Genomic DNA, 18712 nt, shown 5'->3' on the forward strand with positions numbered 1-18712 from the left:
AATTTTTATTCCTATTCTGATTTTGATTGTGAATCAAACATCTTTTAAAGAAAGTCATAAGAACGTTGGTTAAGAAGATAATGTAAATGGTAGCTTAAAAATCAAAAGCCTACGGAGAAGGGTATGTGGCAGGTAATTAAGATAGCACATGGACTCTAATAAATAAAATTTTATTAATACCTAAACTATAATTTAAGTGACCACACAGGAAGCATTCCTACTGCTATACGAACCGCACAAGTATATCAAGTACACTCACATGCTAATTGGAGCGTGACAAACACTCAAAAATACTTAGTATGAAGTGATCTCGCTTGGCTGCACTGTGGCACTCTCACGTGCATGGAAGACTTGCACTTCGCGCGCGCGCACAATAAGTCTTAATCCCAATTTACAAATATTGTAGGTTACTATAGGTTCGTAGGTAGCTAGCTCTATTGACAAATATCCAGCTTGGCATGGTATACAAAATTTTAAAAAATTATTGATTGGACTATATCCGTCAGCTCAATGATGGATTGACTATTCCAACCATAAACCAACACACACCTATATTGCTTCATGGTGTATCAGTCCAACTATAAACCAATATTCATGTCTGTATTGCTTCATGATGGATTAGTACTCCAACCACAAACCAACAAACACACCTACAGTATTACTCCATTTCCCTTTCTCTTTTTTTGCTCCATGTGTATATATGTTCTTCTGTGGTTGGATTGGTGTACGTTTGAGTTGGTGGATTTGCTCTAATAATTTCTCAAAAAGTTATGACTTTTCTTTGATTCTAAAATATGTACATGAAGGGTGTAAAAGAGAGAGAAAGAACAATCAATCATGTGGAATAACTATAATGATTTGTGGTGGCTATTGATGATTTTGAGGAAAGATCTGAAATATCCAAGGACCAAAGAAGAATTTATAAAGATAGAGATATTTGGTAAAGAGGAGGTGGGTATAGAAGGAAGGGGGGGGGGGGGGGGGTGAGGAGAGATAGGGAGAGAGAGAGAGTTGTCGTTGTACTCCCAACATAGCATTAGGTAGGTAATCCATGTTGTATGATAGGACTAGAATTGTGAAATAAATACCAACCAACCCCAACTTCTCTCAAAGAGATGCTCTTTTCAGTGCCAACTGAATGACACTTCAGATGTAGGAGTTATTCTGAGGAAATGTCGCATATGAAAATTGGTTGATACATTTACACACATAAAGTCATCGAATGAGAGGAGTGCTTGATGCCTGCTAGCTGAACACAGAGAGAGAGAGAGAGAGAGAGAGAGAGAGAGAGAGAGTGGCACAAGAAACCGTCATATCGAACTAAGGATTACATATTAGAGTGGCTGGATCCCACATTAGCCAGAGGGATGGTGCAACACAATGCAACTTACGGCTAACTAACAAACTGAGCTGGGCATCAACATGGAACACTTGCATTGGGGTGGGCTATTTGATGCTAGAACTCGCAGCGGCTGCGGGACGGGTGCGGCAACGGTACCCGTATAATGTAACGCTAACTCGTAAAGTCCCCGTATAATATAATGCTCAACGGACTGACTACCGATCGAGTCACTCGTTCGCTCGACAGGCTCGCCAGTCCCGGCCACGTCGCTCTAGGTGCAGTGCCGGCAGCAGGGCTGCCTCTGCCAGCGCACGCCAGATTTCCGCCTCCTCACCCTCCCACGCGTGCGCCTTCACCGCCTGCTGGATCGACGAGTGGAAGGCTCGTGCCACCACGCGGGTGAAGAGCGTGCGGGTGGTCTGGCCGCAGCATGCCTCCCTCGGCCACTGCTCGCCAGATTTCCATCTCTGTGCCCTCCCGCGCGTGCGCATCCGCCGCCCGCCGAAGCACCACTTGGAAGGCCCGCGCCTCGCCTGGGGATAGCCCGGCCAGCTCGATGTCCTCCACCCCGATCTCCCACACGCTTCGTTTCGCCATGGCCTCCGTTGCTCCTCTAAATTCTTTCCTTTTCTTTCGTCTCTCTCGGCGGTCTGTGATTTTAATGTTTGAGGGCGGACGGGGGACAAAATGTTGGTGGGGGGATTGTGGATCGGGAAGTGGCGTACCTTGGGTAAATTTTTCCTCGCACTCTTTAGTTGGGCCTGGGCCGATTTCTTCTACGAGAAATTCTTTGTGCACCGCACGCGCTGCGGAACGCGCGGCATGATTGATTCATGCACAGGACTGATAGCAGCACGAAAAAAAAAAAAAATTTTTTTTTTGCTCAACCTCTGATCCAATCACCGTATATGATGCCCCGGATGCATTCATTCGCGCACCATGTGCATAAAGTTGTCAAAATGCTTGGCCCACAGGGCTGTCCCGGCCCAACCTTGTAAATAGGGTAGATTGGACTGTCATATGATTAGCTCAAATAACAACCGGACCTGTTTGACCCGCTCCACATCAGCCCAAAGACTCATATGAATTGGATCGGACTAGTCCGAATAGACCATGAAAACTTTAAAATAAATCTTAAAAAAAAATTCTATTTATTTTTTAATCCCTAACTCCTGAGCCCCACTGAACCACATCATCGGCCGTTGCCACAGACCAGCAGGATGACCGCCTCTGCCGATTTCTCTCCCTTTCGCCTCCCAACTCTCGGATCCCCCTCCTCCTCCTCATTGCCGGTGCCATCGCCTTCGGCCTCCGAATCCGATCACGAATCAAGATACGTCGGTCCTCTCCTCCTTTTTGCCAACGAATGCCCCTCCATCTAACCTCCAGGCGATCCCCCTTCTCCTCCGAGCCCCTCCTCCCTTTCACCGATGGATGCCCCTCCATCCAATCTTCAGACGAACCCCCTCCTTCTCCTCCTCCTCGTCGTCGGTGCCACCACCTCTGAGTCAAATCTGACCGTAGCTCCTTCTCCATCTCGAGCTCTCTCGGTCTCTTTATTCTTCGAGTTAGATCCGTGCTGCCTCTCCTCGGACTCTCTCGATCTCTCTCCATTCTCTAGGCTCGACCGCTCGAGACGCTGCTACCTTCAAGTCAAATCCGATCGCGGCTCTTCCTCCACAAGCTCTCTCGATCTCTCCACTCTCCAAGTCAAATCCGTGCCGCCTCCGGCTTCCCCTCAAGCTCTTTCGATCTCTCTTTACTTTTCAGGCTCGACCGCTCGAAGCTTTCCCCCTCTCGAGCTCTCTGTCTTTCTTTTTTTCACTTTTCACTCTTCAGTTATTTGAGGTTTAAGGCCTATGGACTAATCTGGTCTGATCTGGCCCAAGACCTTTAAAGGGCGGAGCTGGGCCAACTATATTGTGTCCTATTTTTTGGTTGGGCTTGGTCCGACCCGACCCATCTAATTTTAGGCCCTTATGGGCCAGGTCGGGCTAGGTCGGATCAGTCCATTTTGACAGTACTACATGTGCAGTGCACAAAAAATTTCTCTTTTTCTACGGTCGATGAATTGGTGAACGCGGATTGATTATGGATTTGGGTCCAGATTTTGTGCGAGATCCTTTAAAGATCCAACCCGACTCACTATAATCCATCTCGTCCACTCATCGGCTCTACCCACCCCATCCTATTCTGAGTTGGATACACGATGGTATGGATATAAAATTTTTAATTGCAGGACGGATATAGATATTGATCTATTAAATCAGTTATCTATTATCATCCATACATTTTATGGCATGGATTTGGCAACTTGAACCTACCATAATGAAAGAAAAAGAAAGTGAAAGTGCATTCATCATAAAAATGCCTTGCAGGCACTGATTTAACGATGGAGATCGGAATTTCATTTCCTCACAAAAAGATCCATAATAAATGTAGATTTACCTTTCAGTTGCTTAAATTTTCATTCAGGTAGCTAGTCCTAAATCCAGTGACATACGTATTACTTCTACGAATGCACGATCTACGAGTTCACTTTGTTCTTTACGTGCCAGCTCGCACTTAAGGTCGATTTCGGTCGTAGCCCGCATGTTCCTTTTCAAGTTCATGTGACTAATTTTGTCAGACTCATCATATTCTGTTTTCTGTAATTTTGCAGTTGCATCTTTAGGCCCACTTTTCTTCCTTGATATGTGAGCTTCCTAAATATGTCACATTCCCAGTACTGTCGGTCTTGTGACAAGATCCAAGGCTGGCATGCATGTTCTTGTGAGGAACTCTTTTCTTCTCTTTTCTTTTTTTTTTCTTTTTTGATGCCTGCACACCAGAGAGAGAGAGAGAGAGAGAGAGAGAGAGAGAGAGTGCTCAGTATACAACAAAAACTAATTTACTTGCATCAAAGCTTTACATAATACATATATGCCATACATACCCACCTCATTAGAGGTGGAGTTAGACTTCCCGAAGCCACGAAATAAGCTCTTCCCAATACAGTCACAGACGAACGACGAATGCATGAAGCCATGAACCGAAGGACACTAACACTTACTAAAAACGCTCCGGAAAAGCTAGAGAAAGGGTAGGAAAAAAAAAAATCCCAGCTGTGCATAGAAGCAACACACATGGAGAAAAATATACAGCAAGCGAAGCTACAGCAATATCCTTACGGAGAACGAAGGTTGACAAAGGGTTAAGGGTGACAATAATGGAGACATGCAACACAAAAATGTTCTAAATGGGGACGTATGACTGCCCCAACAAAAAAAAAACCCTCAGGTATGAACACTGTGCTGGCCACCAAAAAAAAAACCCTAATGACATAATTAAGAGGAGTGATCATCTATGTATTCTCTAAGAAAGGGGAATTGGATGAAGCAGAAAATTAAGTACTTGCAGTGTCCATGCATGCCATGCACCCAGCGTACGTGAACCCTTCTCCCTTCCCCCTCTCTACACAGTTGATACCAAAGAAAACAAGGGCCAAACAGCCGGCAATTTAATTAGTTAACAAGTGCTCGCTCGTTGATCTCCTTCGTTATAGCCGGAATGCAGCTGGAGCTCCTTGTGATGCCACCTCTCTTCACACTCTCCCTTTCCTTCGGGCTGGTAGACTTGGTCCTGCCTCCTCTTCCGTCCAACCTCGACTTCCTCAGGATCTCTCTCATCGCCTCGGCCTGGAAGAGAACGGGATGCGTCCTTCCAACCCTGTTGAACTCCACACACATGCTCATGTGGGAGTTGAGGGCTTCATCTTGCTTCCCCCCATTCTTTTCCAACTCCTCCTTCACGGCCTCCGAGCACAGCCCGCATATCCACTTGCCGGAAAACTTCTCCCGGACACGGTGGATGTACCCAGGAGTACACTCCTCGGACATCCCGCAGCACTCGCACTTGGCATCTTCCACTTCCGAGATGGGTGGAAGCTTTGTGTCTATTCCCTCCTTGCTTAGCTCAAAGGAGAGATCGGACATCGTCCTTTGGAGGCCATCCATCGAGATCCTCCGGGGCTTCTCAGGCTTGTCGAAGCTGGTCCTAGTGTAGGAAGTAACGATCGTTTCTCCATCTGGCGCCATGGCAGGGAAATAATGACTTCTAGCCAAGAAAATGAGTTCAAGATGGTCAGAGATGGGAACAAGAACAACTGAAAGAACTGGAGAATTAGTTTGAGTTTGTAGGATAGGATAGCAAAAGGAACCTAGCTCCACTAGTCAAGAACAGTGATCAACCTTGGTTTCAATTTGAGGGAAGAAGACCTCCCTAGAGCATTATTTATACTAGCTAGTTATTACATTTTACTTTATTGAAAATAGGTTCATGTGGACCACAGCTGCGCGCTCACCATTCTGTGATCGAAATTTAAAAAGAGAGCACTTGAAAAACCTAGATTTTTCGTGAACATTTATGAAAAGAATGTAATTAAGTTTTTGAAGACCATAATTATGCAGCTGATGTTTAACAGAAAGAACCACTGGCAGCTTGCTTTGTGGATGGCTATGAGGATATGCCCATGAAATCATAGGCTTGCTGTCATCTTAACCTTTCGGTGGAGTGATTTAATTGTCTCTTCTTTAGTTCCTTTTACCCGAGTTGTATGCAATATTTTGTATGCATGTGAACTTTGATGTGATTTGGCGTCGGCCGACGTGCACCAGTACATCTCCTGATCAACTCAACTACGAGATCACGAAGCTCTTCACTGAACCATAAGAAATGCCTTGCAATTGGCCGATAGCAACAGTACATGACATGCAGCTACAGTCTTCTAATAATTAATGCAATGGATTAGTGGCTTCTTGTTTTCTCCAGAAGAATACAGCGACAACCACCAGAAAATTGGAGTGAACCATGTCTGAGCAAAGAGCGGACTGTGTTTCAATTGAGTTTTCTTGAAAATAAAAGATTTATACATTATCTTTGCTTCATCTTAACTACCATAGATTAATAGCAAATTATTAATATTAATTGATAACTCTAATAGTTATGGTCGCCCTAAGCCCTAAGGTCATGATTAAGTGGCCTATGTATGTTAACTAATTGTTTGCTATTATCTTAGTGGTGAAAAATGGAGAGACCAACTCGGATTATTTAAAAAATATTTTTTGTTGTATATGTGATATACTTTGCCTCATGTTCTCTCTCTTCGATACCCACTTATTTTCACTAAAACTGGAATTAGAATTCACAAATTTATTTCTTATATCTTTTCTCTATACAAGAGGTAAATAAATAATTTCCCCTATTCTGAAAAAAAATCTGAACCTCGTAGTTTATTGGTGATCCCACATGTCTCCAGTGGGCCCCACCAACCAACTTACCACATCCAAATCAGTTTTATAATTTGAAAAAAATCTTCCAAAAAATATATTTAAACGTAATCAAATCTTAACTCAACAAAATTTCACTAATTACCATTATTTACACACTTCATAATGTGTTATTAAATAAATTTAATTACAAATTGTTGGCATATACTTTACTATCAACATTTATTCCCTTTGATAGAATATGAGAAAAATAAATATTATTTCATTCTTCCAAATACGATCAAGAGATTACAGGTTAATTTGAAGTTTTAAAATAATCAATAAATTTTACATATTTTTCTATAATATAATCTTTTAATATTTTTTTAAATTTATATGACTCATCATTGTTTTATAGATATGTTGTTATTAAAGGGTAGCATATAGATCCCATATATTCCTCTCTAAAAAAGTTACTTGCAAGTTTAATTAACATCATGGAGCTAGACAAAAATTTTCAACATTGAAACAAAACCATAGACTATGGACCAACCCAACCAAGAGATTGTGTTACTACTATAACTATTAAATCAATCGTTTAGAATAGATTATTTTAAAATATAATTTAATCTGAAAATGGAAAAGGATAAATATTCTATAAGAAAAATAAAAATAGATTTTTGAATTTTTAATACTACCAAATCAAATGGATCTAAAATTTACATTGTTGTTGTAGAATAAACAAAAATAATCACAAATTACTGATTTTCTTTAAAAATGTAAGTATATATGTAATTAATTGATTTTTTTAATTATTCTACATAGCTAAGTAAATTTTCTTTTCTTTCATTCTCTAATTAACCTAAAAAAGGGATTGACTTTTTATGGAAAGAAGTAATTATAAACATGACATAACTTGATTAAAACAAGTACTGCATTTACAATATAATATATTTATCTAAGTTAATAATCTATGTGGGTCAAATATTGTTTTGGTGGTTGAGTCCTTTTTAGCTATATTTATTGTCAAAGGTTCAAAATCCAATTCAAACAACAGTTTCTACCCTGTATTCTAAAAGAAAAGGTACACACCAATACGTTACTTTTTCAGGCATTAACTCATCTCTTTTCTGTTCCAAGTTTGCCACCCCAGGTAAACCTTATTCTTTCTCCAGTTATAGAAATTTCATGATAAGTATTTATTTTATTTAATGGCGGGTAAAGAAATCCAGTACTCTTCAGAATGAAAAAAGGGCTGGTATTTAATGTACAGGTGCAAATCACCAAGAGAGAGAGAGAGAGAGAGAGAGTTGATGATGACAGTTAGTAATCTAAGTACCAACTTGTGCTTAACAATAATTATATGAAGTTAGATTAACATACTCCAGATGGACGCAGAAAGCTTCACATGTAGAACTATTCCCAGCCATGTTTCCTTACCTTTTAATCATAGCCTGACGGTAGATGGATTGCATCGTGACCTTGTTCTCTCTCTCGGCCGAGGGATCATGCATCTTGTAGAAAGAGAAGCGATCACGAGAAGCCTGGTATAAGAGTGAGTGAGAGAGCAATCACAAGAAACCTAAGGAAACGGGCCTTTTCACTGCACTTGGACTCCATGGTGGAAAGGGTCAATTGCCTTGAGGATCGAGAAGCATGATGTGTCTTTTTTCCCCTTGTTTCACTATAAAGAGGTGAGGATCGAGAAAGTTTTGGATAATTTGTTCTACGCGGCGGAGTTTGAGCTGTGTCGCTGTTAAAAGAACACTTGAAAAATTGGGTTCCATCTCGTTCAGCTTATTCGGTTCTGAAAAGAATGTTCCCATTGGACGAGGTGTAAAGTGTTCGATCCTTAGGAACGATCACATCTTTAGGCATCATGCGTGAACCTCTCAAGCAGTTGTCCCTCAAAAGACGATACGATTACAAACGAAGGCCTGCAGTCACGCATCTGTTACGTTATAGAGTACTGCGCTTTGTTCTCCTTAAAATTATTGTTTTGATTGGGGCGTTGTCGATTCTTCTCCTCTGGCCGCTAGGGGAGTTCACTTTAAGCAAACAAAATGTCTCATGTAGAATATCTGGTTTCAAGTGGGCTCCCTCTTTATAAAGGGTGGTAGCATGTCATTCATGCGAACGCATCTTGGGGTGAGTTAGGATGAGTTTAACCTTTATATATCTAACTCAAATCTGGATCTTGGTTTTGTTTCACCCAAAAATTTATGGGTTAAGCCATATTTTTATGCACTAGTTTATGTTGGGTCTCATTGGTTCCAACTAGGTCAAAATAAATTTTGTCAAACCTGTATCCAATTCCTAATTGGTTTGCCCATCCTTTTTCTCCTACTTCACCCTTTATTTTGGCTCAAAAGAAAAAAAATCTATGCCTTTTAGCTCAAGCGATCCTAGTGGCACTTAATTCTAGTTGTTTCAACTGCTTGTAAATAGTTTCAAACCACTTCAATAAATCTTGGAGGAAGTTTTTTGCTTCCCCCATCTGCTTCCAGAAGAAAAAAAAAAAAAAAAAAAAAAAAGGAAAAGAAAAGAAATCTAGTTGTTTGATGAAGTGATTTAGGGGCATAATCTACATATATCCAGGAGAGAAACTCTCATAAACTTTGCTCAAATTGACTCGTGTATTGCTCCCACTGAGTATCCATATATGTCGCATCTTACTCTATGTTATTGCTATAATACTTCTCCTGATAATGATAGGGTACGCATCACTTGTGGAATTCTTCGTTAAGATCTTAATCATTGTGGATGAAACAATTTGTTTCAAGCTGCATAGATAGGCCCGCTTCAAGTAGCTAAAACAAATTTATGAAAGGTTATAATTTACCACTCCCGTGAGCTAATAAGACTATTTTGATCTTTAATTTAGACTTTCAAATAAAATTTGATTTGCTCCACCTTCCACCACTATTCCTCCATCCGACCATCACCAATATTTTATCCAACAACCTAGATCATTATTGCTACCCAGCCACTCTAATGTGATGCCAGTTCTCTTCGCTACTTCCATCCTTCCAACCTCATCATTTTGCAGCTTTACTGTTACTATCATGTTTAACAGATTGATGGCTATTGCGGCCAACTCTCCGTCGTCTATCGTTGGAAACAAACACCTGCAAAACAGCATCCACATAGACTGAATTTGTATCCGGTGGAGACCTTTTGATGCTTAAGTCAGATAGAGAAGTTGGTGAACAGGAGTTGAATGTAAGCAGTAGCAGAGTTTTGACCTGGAATTGGCTTACCGGCCCCGTTTCCCTTACTCCCTTTTATAAATGAGATTTTCGTAACCATCGAACGTGGTCCCGTATTTTATGGCACTAAATCATCGAGCCATAATTACGTAATGAACCGTTACTTCTCACTGATCGCGCCGTAATATACGACCGGTAATCGTTCGTGACGGTTATAATATGTTGAGCAGATTAGCCGATCATTTATCAGTAGAATCCATGAGCGACCATCGGCTAGTAGTTCTGTTATGTTGATGGTCAATCGTCCGCTGTCGATTGGTAGTAGTCGAATCATTAGTCGGTCAATCGGCAATAGGTCGGTGTGATTCGTTCAATTGATCGATGGAGAGTCGAAACCGCATATTCAGCCGATGTAGAGTCGGAGTTGTATGTCCGATCGATCGACTGTTGTTGAGTCGAAGTCGGTAGTCGGTTGAGAGTAGTGTCGGCCTGCTTGATCGATGTTCGGTCGATAGTCACTTTCAGGGTCATGTCTATTTGTGGGGCCAGAGTAGGGTGTCGGTCGGTCTGCACTGGAGATCAATCGGTTTATGGGGGTCGGTCGGTTTATCCCAATAGTTACCTCCCCCCCCCACTTTTGAGTCCAATGGTGAGTCGCCGCGTGCATCACCACATGGTCAGTTGCCTTGGATGAAAGGAGTTGTTGTCTGTCACGTCGAATCCTGACTCTGCCATCATATTCTTTGGAGTATGGCCGCAGAAAGATTTGGTGTCAGACGTCGTTTGCGGAAGGTGAGCCGACGCCAGTCGTTATATCGAAAAGACGAACCAGTGTCGTGCGATTTGATTTTGGCATGTAGATTTTCGCCATGTGTGGGGTGTTACTGGGTCGGAGTTGTGCACGCAGATGGAGGTGACGTGGTTTAATCTGGTGTAGATGCGTCGAATCATCGGGTCAATGATGGATCTGGATGCTACCACGTGTCGTTATCCGGCATTGTCTCAATTTGGCCGCTTTCATCCGGGCCGTTGGGTGTTCCTCTATATAAAGGGTCGCTGTCAGCCAAGTATTTACCTTGCTGTTGTCTTTTCTGACGGGAGAGCTTTGTCAGACAGCCGCTCTTGTGCGAAAACATTCTTAGTCATTTTCTTTTTTAAGTTCTCTTGAATCTTTGACAGTTCTTTCAATGGGCAAGATTCTTGCAGGGGGTGGTTGGTCGAAGATTCCGGCCAACAACTCCCTATCGGGCCCGAAAGTTCTCTCATTCTCGGATCCGACTGTTAGTCGATTTTGGATGCAGCATTGTGTTTCAGACCGTCGTCAGCTTTTCACTCCTGGTGCCGATGGTGGGGTCAACGACCTGTTATCGTATATCTCGCATCCCTGTCTCAGCTGCATGATCAAGGTCATTTTCGATGGTGGACAAAAATCTGAAGTCCTCCTTTAGCTCTTATACAAGGAGGGTGTGGTTGTCGATCGAGTGAGACCCTCTCTGTTTTCGTATGAGTGGGTCAAGCTGTTGATGTGGTTGGCCGAGCAATGTGATCGGTTAACCATCTTCACAACTCAACTCGAGTCGTATCGTCTCCCGAACTGGAAGGTGGAGTTTGTCGGAGAAGTCAAATCAAGGTGGGCCTGTCGATTCTTCAGTGGAACGAAGGACGGCAATGAAGATTAGTCGGCATTTTCTTTGGTTTCTCTTTTTGTAAAGAAAAATATAATCGGACTTCGATCCAATTTTATAATCTCTCTTTTTTGATAAAGAAAGAAGTACTTTTGTTCTGAAATACTCCTCTGTATCGTCGAGTCTGCAATGTCTGTTTGTAGAATAATCTCTGAATGTAGATCGTAGATTCGACCATTTCGCATATTTTGTAGAATCTGCTAGTCGCATAGTTTCCGACGTATTTAGTTAGGATAACGATGGTAAATAGAATATCCATTTTTCGAAGCTTGATCAGGTTTATACGTCGTATTGTTTGATAATTGATAGCAAGCCGAATATCCCTCGATTGATCATGGCCATGTCGGTATAGTTCCAATCCGACCTTGATTGTCTTGGCATTTTGCCTTTCTTAGTTGATACTAAGTCGGCAAATTAGCCAACTGCTTCAATGAAGAGCTGACTATGAGGACAGCATGACTTTTGTGGAGAAAATCTGCGTCGCGGGCGCTGGCCTCCAGTTAAAGTTGATAAGTCAATTCTGCAAGGAAATCGAAATGTAGTCGGTGTCAAAATAGTCGATCCTCTGACTTTTATAGTGAAAGTCGAAGTATATCCAGTGTCGAGATAGTCGATCTTCTGACTTTTACAGTGAAAGTCGAAGTATATTCGGTGTCACTTTAAAATCATAGTCGGAACGTCGATTTTTGTAAGAGGATCGAAATATAGTCGACACTAAAGTAGTTGATTCTTCGAGTAGTTGCATTCGGAAGGAAGTCGAGTAAAATAAAATATCCGTCATGCTTTTATTAGCTAATTGTCGAAACAACAATAGTATCATCGTGAGGAGTTTGAATTCCCTGAACATCCTCTTTCGGAAAAGTTATTACATTGAGTTGTTATCGTTTCACCGACTCTTCTTCGAGAGTTATCTCTCAGTTCAGTCATACGGAGATCATGTTGATGACTCCCGCAGTCGGCTGATTATTTACATCTTCCTCAGTCAGTTGGAAGTTGAGTCGGTGGATCCCTCCAATATTTTTCAAGGTAGCCTCATCGTATCAGGGCCTCTATTTCATCCTTGAGCTGGATACATTATTCGGTGTCGTGATCGCAGTCATGGTGAAACCGACAATACTTCTTTCGATCGTGATTCCTCATTTTTATCAGTGGAGGGTGCCGTAGATATTCCGCCCTTTCGATCTCTATGAGGATCTGTGCACGAGGAGCAGAAAGAGGGGTATAGGAGTCATACCTGTTATACGTCAGCCTTGGACTCTGTTGTCGGAGGGAGGCTCGCTTATCAGTCGGGGGCCTACTTGATTCGGTCAGACCCCACTCTTCTTCTACTTCTTCTTCTGACCTTTGCTTTCAATTTGGCGCCGGTTAAAAGCTTCTTCGTCCGCATGCATGTACTTGCACGCACGCTCCAAGAGTTCAGCATATGTCCGAGGAAGAGTCTTATCCAGTGAATACGTGAATCGAGATCCCCTCAAATCTTTTTTTATGGCCGAGCGTGGCCTCGAGCGTGACCGCATTGAATCGAGCCACAAAATCTTAGAGTGTTTCGATCTCTCCTTGTTTGTTCGAGAAGAGACTATTCGAGGTTCACGGCGGCCTCCGACTGGTGCTGAAGTGAGCCACGAAAGAATGTTCCAGCTATCCGAAAGAGTGGATACTTTTCGATCGAAGTCCGGAGTACCAGGCTCGAGTAACTTTTCAAAGAGTGGTCAGGAAGTTGATGCACAAGAGGACGTCAGTTTTCTCCTGAATCGTCATGAGAGCCTTGTAGCTCTCAAGGTGGTCGATCGGATCAGTAGAGCCGTCGTATGGCTCCACCTAAGGCATCTTGAACCGAGATGAAATTGATTGGTCCAAGATGTGCTGGGAAAGAGATTGTGCGGTGTGGAAGTCATAGTCGTTGGAAGACTTCGGACCATCCACTTGGAGTTGAGCAAGTCGGCGATTGATTTCTTGGAACTTACATTCGTAGTCGTTGAATCACCATTGGTGGTGAAAAACTCAGGGGTTGAACTTTTCGATGAGTTAGAAGGAGAAGCAGACGGTGTTAGTGGTCGCTTTTCCTTTCTTGCTCGATCCAGTTGAGAAGGAGAGGGACGTCGTGAATGGTGGGTGATGCATCTAGAGTGCTGCGAGTGCTGCTGCTCGTCCTAATGAGAGAGTCGAGATGGCTGCTCTGGTGAAGGAGATTATGATCGTCGTGGATGACGGCGGTTGTGCCTAGATGGCACCAACTGCCCTATCGGTTGCTCCGTCGGTGGCTGTGGTGGCTGAGTCTGCTGCTGCTGGAGGCTTCTACCTGCCTCCATAAGAATAGTCATCTGCTGCACGAGTACAGCGATCTAGACGTCCGTGGTGACCACAAGACATGAGGAACTAAACTCTGCTACTAGAGGAGAAGGAAGAACATCTTTTCGACGGAAAGAGTATCTCACCGATCCGGTTGTAGTCGAATATTGGGCTCTGATATTCATCATGGTGAATATTGTCTCTCTTCTCCCTTCCTGGTGCGCCAATCTATTGCGGTCAACTCTCCATCGCCTGTCGCTGGGAACGAACACCTGCAAAACAGCATCCGTACAGATCGAATTTGTGTCCGGTGGGAACCCTCCGATACTTAAGTCAGAGAGAAAAGTTGGTGAACAGGAGTTGAATGTAAGCAGTAGCAGAGTTTTGGCCCAGAATTGGCTTACCGGCCCCATTTTTCTTACCTCCTTTTATAGATAAGATTTTTGTAACCGTCGGACGTGGTCCTATATTTTATGATGCTAAATTATCGGACCATAATCACATAGTGAATCGTTACTTCTCACTGATTACGCTGTGATATGTGGTCGGTAACCGCTCGTGACGGTTATGGTATGTTGAGTAGATTAGCCGACCATTTGTCGATAGAATCCATGAGCGACCATCAGCTAGTAGTTCTGTTATGCGATGGTTAGTTGTCCATTGTCGATCGGTAGTAGTCGAATCATTAGTTGGTCAGCCGGTAATAGGTCGGTGTGGTTCATTCAGTTGGTCGATGGAGAGTCGAAATCGCATATTCAGACGATGTAGAGTCGGAGTTGTATGTCTGGTCAGTCCGCTATTGTTGAGTCGAAGTTGGTAGTTAGTTGAGAGTAGTGTCGGCTTGCTTGGTCGATGTTTGATCGGTAGTCACTTTCAGGGTCATGTCTGTTTGTGGGGCCTGAGTCGAGTGTCGGTCGGTCTGCATTGGAGATCAATCGATTTATGGGGGTCGGTCGGTTTATCCCAACAATGGTCACTCTGTTAAATCACCACCCTCTTCTCCATCATAACAATTGTGTGGAATTGATAAATCACGGATTACACAATTATACCAATTTTCAAATTCAAAAGACTTTAAGGTTGCATTTGGTACCTGGATAAATTGCCGATAATTTAAAGTGAGCCTATCAGGTTACTGTGTTTTGTATGCTTTTTAAATGGCAATTCAGATTGCCTCCCAGAAGACAATTCAGATTGATTTGTAGAGAGATGGCTATCTATATTAATATTTGTTTGGTAATATTGTCAAAGAATTTTTAGATAAAATTATCTTTCAAAAAAAATCACACAAAACCCATCCCTCCACCCCCTCCCTTGGCGGCTCTTATCCGAACTCCCCTTCTTCTCCGAACTTTTTCGTGCCCTCATCGACCTCGACCGTCTCTCCTTTGCCCATGCCCTCGTCATCTCCGGCCACAGCCCTCACTTCTATACTGGCATCGACCTCTCCTCCCTCACCTCCGTTACCACCACCTCCTCTTTTGATGACCCAATCGCCGCCTCCTCTCGTCTTACGTATTTTAAAAATTTTAATTTAAATTCAAAAATAAAATCAATTTTTTTCAGTAATTCAAAATTTCATAAAATTTTATTGAGATATTTTAAAATTTTAATTTTACATTACTGATAATTTGATTGCTATACCAAACATATCAATCAAGATTTCTAGTAATTTTACTGCAACATTATCTGCATGTATCAAATACAGTGATTAACATTACTGATAATTTAATGACAGTAATTTATCTTGAAGGTAATTCATGTTATATTTTAAGATTGCTTGGCAATGCATCAAATACAACCTAAGTGAAATGTATTAGAGAAGTATCATGGCCAAAGCCTTCTATTTAACATATAAGGTTTTATGGATGACATGCCTTGAGATCATCAAGTGATATTAATAAGTAATAGATATTGGAATTTCATTTATCAAAAAAAAATAAAGATATTAGAATTTATGATAGAACATTATGAAACCAACTTGGTACCTCTTTATTAGATTTTAGATAAAATATCTTGAATAGATTGTCTGTCCCTTAGGAGGTGTTTTTTTTTTTAAAATCTTTTTTTGAGTCCAAGATAAAAGAGACACTAGAAGAATCATAAGGCATTTCCATCGGATCAAATGCCACTGGCCCCGCTAAAGAATATGGCCTAGGATTTTTTATTTTTTATTTTTTATCATACCTGCTGTTGCGGCCAATCGCCTCGTCGCCCGATCGCCGGGAAGCGTGCACCTGCAAAAGGAAGTCCGCACTGACCGGAGGCGGCTCCGGCGGGGACCCTCCGACGGTCAAGTCAGAGAGGTGACTGGGCAACAGTGAAATGCAGACAGAGAGCTCTGAGGAAGAGAGAGGAAGAGAGAGAGAGGAGCGAGCCTGCGTATGTGGGAGAGACGGGCGGATCGACCCCTTGCACTGTTGCCTTCCCCGGTATATATAGTGGAGCACGGTATGGCGCCGTCATTAATGGCGCGGACAAGTGAGGAACTGTCAACTCACTGTAGACTGTCAGAGCCGCCGTGAAAATGTCATGTCGCCGTGTAGCCGTCTAATCACCAGGGTTGACCCGGCTCTCGGCGGGACAATGCCCCTAGGTAACTGTGCCGCATGTCCGTGTCAGAGCTGACAACGTCTGGCGGCCGTACGGTGGTTGGTGGAGTCGGCCGACCCAAGGTCGGTGGCCAGCAGAGTGGCGTCGGACTCCTCCGTCGGTCGGCGAGCTTCGTGTGGGTCGGCCACCGGACCTCTGGGTTTAGTCGGTCGGGAATGGACCGTGGGATGGCCGCAGTTAGCCGCTGATGGCGTCCGTCGGCCTGTCGCCCGACATACAATCGGCCAGTCAGAGTCGTCCGTCGGGCCGCTGGCCAGTCGGTCGGGGGGAGATATATCCGACCCACCCTCGGTCGGCGATGGACCGTTAAACGGCTGGTAGTGGCGTCCGTCAGTCGGGCGCTGCCGGCCGTCGGTCAGTTGGTCGTTCCGACCGTCTATCGGTCGGCACGACGTCGGTCAGCCGGGCAACCGGTCGGGACGCCAGTCGGTCGGCCGGTCGCTCGGTCGGTCGGTCGGGATCCCCCAACAGTTGCCCCCCTCCACTCCTAAGTCGGGTGGTGAGCTGGCGACTAGGAGTGGATTTGTCGTACGCGAGGATCCGACCGTACCGCCGGTTGATACGGTGTCAGGCACCTTGTAAATGTCGAGAGGCTTGCTGGCGTCCGTCGCTTAGTCGGCGTCAGACGTCTAGTTCTATCAGCATCAATTGTCAAGTCGGCGCCGGACGCTCCGTCGTGTCGGATGTCCCGCCGGTGTCAGCGATAAAACCGGCGCCAGATGTCATGTCCCATCGAGAAGTGGAACCGTCATTCCCGCCGCCCCTTCGGGAACACCAAACGTCGCGTCCCGTCGGGAACACCAAACGTCGCGTCTCGTCGCGCCACGTGGCGTGCGGCCATTGGTCCGCGTTCGGCGGAGCGGATGGAGGTGACGTGGCGCGATCTGAAGGGTGGTGCGTCGAACCGTCGGACCGTCGAACGGCCCTGATGATGCCACGCGGCGAAATCTGGAGAGCCTTCGTCGGTCGTGCCTGCATCTCGACCGTTGGGGGGCACTATATATACAAAGTCACCCCCCACACGATTTTTACCGTTCTCATTTTTACCGTCGAGACTCTGCTGCTTGAGCCTCCGCTCCAGGTACTTCTCCGCCCCGCCCCCCATTGGCGATTTTTCCCTTTCAAGGGTTAGAGTAACTTTCCTCCTTTTTTCTCCTCTCCTCGCCATTTCCTTGAACTCATGGCCAGGACGTCCCCACGAGGTAGTCGGTCGGGTGAACCGACCGAAGATACTCGGTCGTCCCCGGAGGTGGAGGCTTCTTCACTTTCGGGGCCGAACGTCGATCGGCTCCGGGAGCAGTACTGCATCCCGGAGCAGTTTCGGCTGTTCGCCCCTGGCGCCGATGGTCGGGTCAATAGCCCGCCCGAGGGCCAGGTGGCGTTCTATCTGGAGGATCTCCGGGCCGGCCTTAGATTCCCGGTTCCGGAGTTCGTCCGGAACATTCTGGACTATTACGGGCTGTGCCCGGCACAACTTGCGCCGAACTCGGTTCGGCTGATAGTCAGCTTTGCCCTCTTGTGTCGGCTTTTGCCGACCGAACCTCGGATCTCTCTCTTCCGAGTTTTCTTTGTCCTCCGACCCCACCCTAAAGCCCGAGGGTGGTGGTACTTCATTCCTCGGAAAGGGCTCTCTTTCATCACTGGTCTTCCGACGTCCATTCATGGATGGAAGAACCAGTTCTTCTTCGCGTCGTCTTCTGCTCCGTGGGGGTTTCCCGCCCGTTGGGGGAATCTCCGAACCGATCCCAATGAGAACAGTCGGGTGGAGGTCGGTGATCGGGAGGACTTCCATCGGCTGAAGGACATCTCGGTGCCGAAACAGAGCGAGCTCGTCACCGAGCAGGCCTTGTATGATGCCGGCCTTAGCCCGGTCCCCCGTTTAGGTCGGTTTGCATTTTTCCGACATCTTTATTTCCTTTTCTGCCTTTTTCCTTTGTTCTGACCATCGGTCGTATTTTTTCAGATATGCCGTCGAGGACTCGACTGTCGGCTGCCGACATTCGTCAGCATGCCGTGAGGAAGAGGCCGGCGGCAGGAGCCGGACCATCGCAGCCTCCCAGGAGGCCCCGTGTTGTTCCGCCGAGCGAACCAGCAGGGTCGGAGGCGGAGCCAGTGATCGCACTGTCGGCGCCGACAGCTCTGGCAGACGTCCCGTCGGAGGGACCATCAGTCGGGGGAACAGCTTCGCCCGACCGGCGGGTGGTTGATTCTGCAGGGGGCACGCCGACTGCCCATCAGATTCCGGAGGTTCGGGAGGAGGCCCCCGAACCTGAGCGGCCGACGCATGCCACCGCCGCGCCATCGGCCGAGACTCGATCGGGGTCGAGC

General features: G+C 44.9%; 1 protein-coding gene across 1 annotated transcript; it reads right to left on the reverse strand.

Moving 5' to 3' along the window:
- Positions 1–3727: 3727 nt before the first annotated feature.
- Positions 3728–5570, reverse strand: LOC140856637 (uncharacterized). Its single transcript, XM_073254632.1, has 2 exons — positions 4282–5570; positions 3728–4162 (listed from the first exon to the last, which is right to left on the reverse strand). The coding sequence occupies exon 1, from the start codon at positions 5416–5418 to the stop codon at positions 4846–4848; it is 573 nt and encodes a 190-aa protein (XP_073110733.1). The 5' UTR covers positions 5419–5570; the 3' UTR covers positions 3728–4162; positions 4282–4845.
- Positions 5571–18712: the final 13142 nt, after the last annotated feature.

This window comes from Elaeis guineensis, chromosome 3, assembly GCF_000442705.2.
Source record: "Elaeis guineensis isolate ETL-2024a chromosome 3, EG11, whole genome shotgun sequence".
Lineage (NCBI taxonomy): Eukaryota > Viridiplantae > Streptophyta > Magnoliopsida > Arecales > Arecaceae > Elaeis > Elaeis guineensis.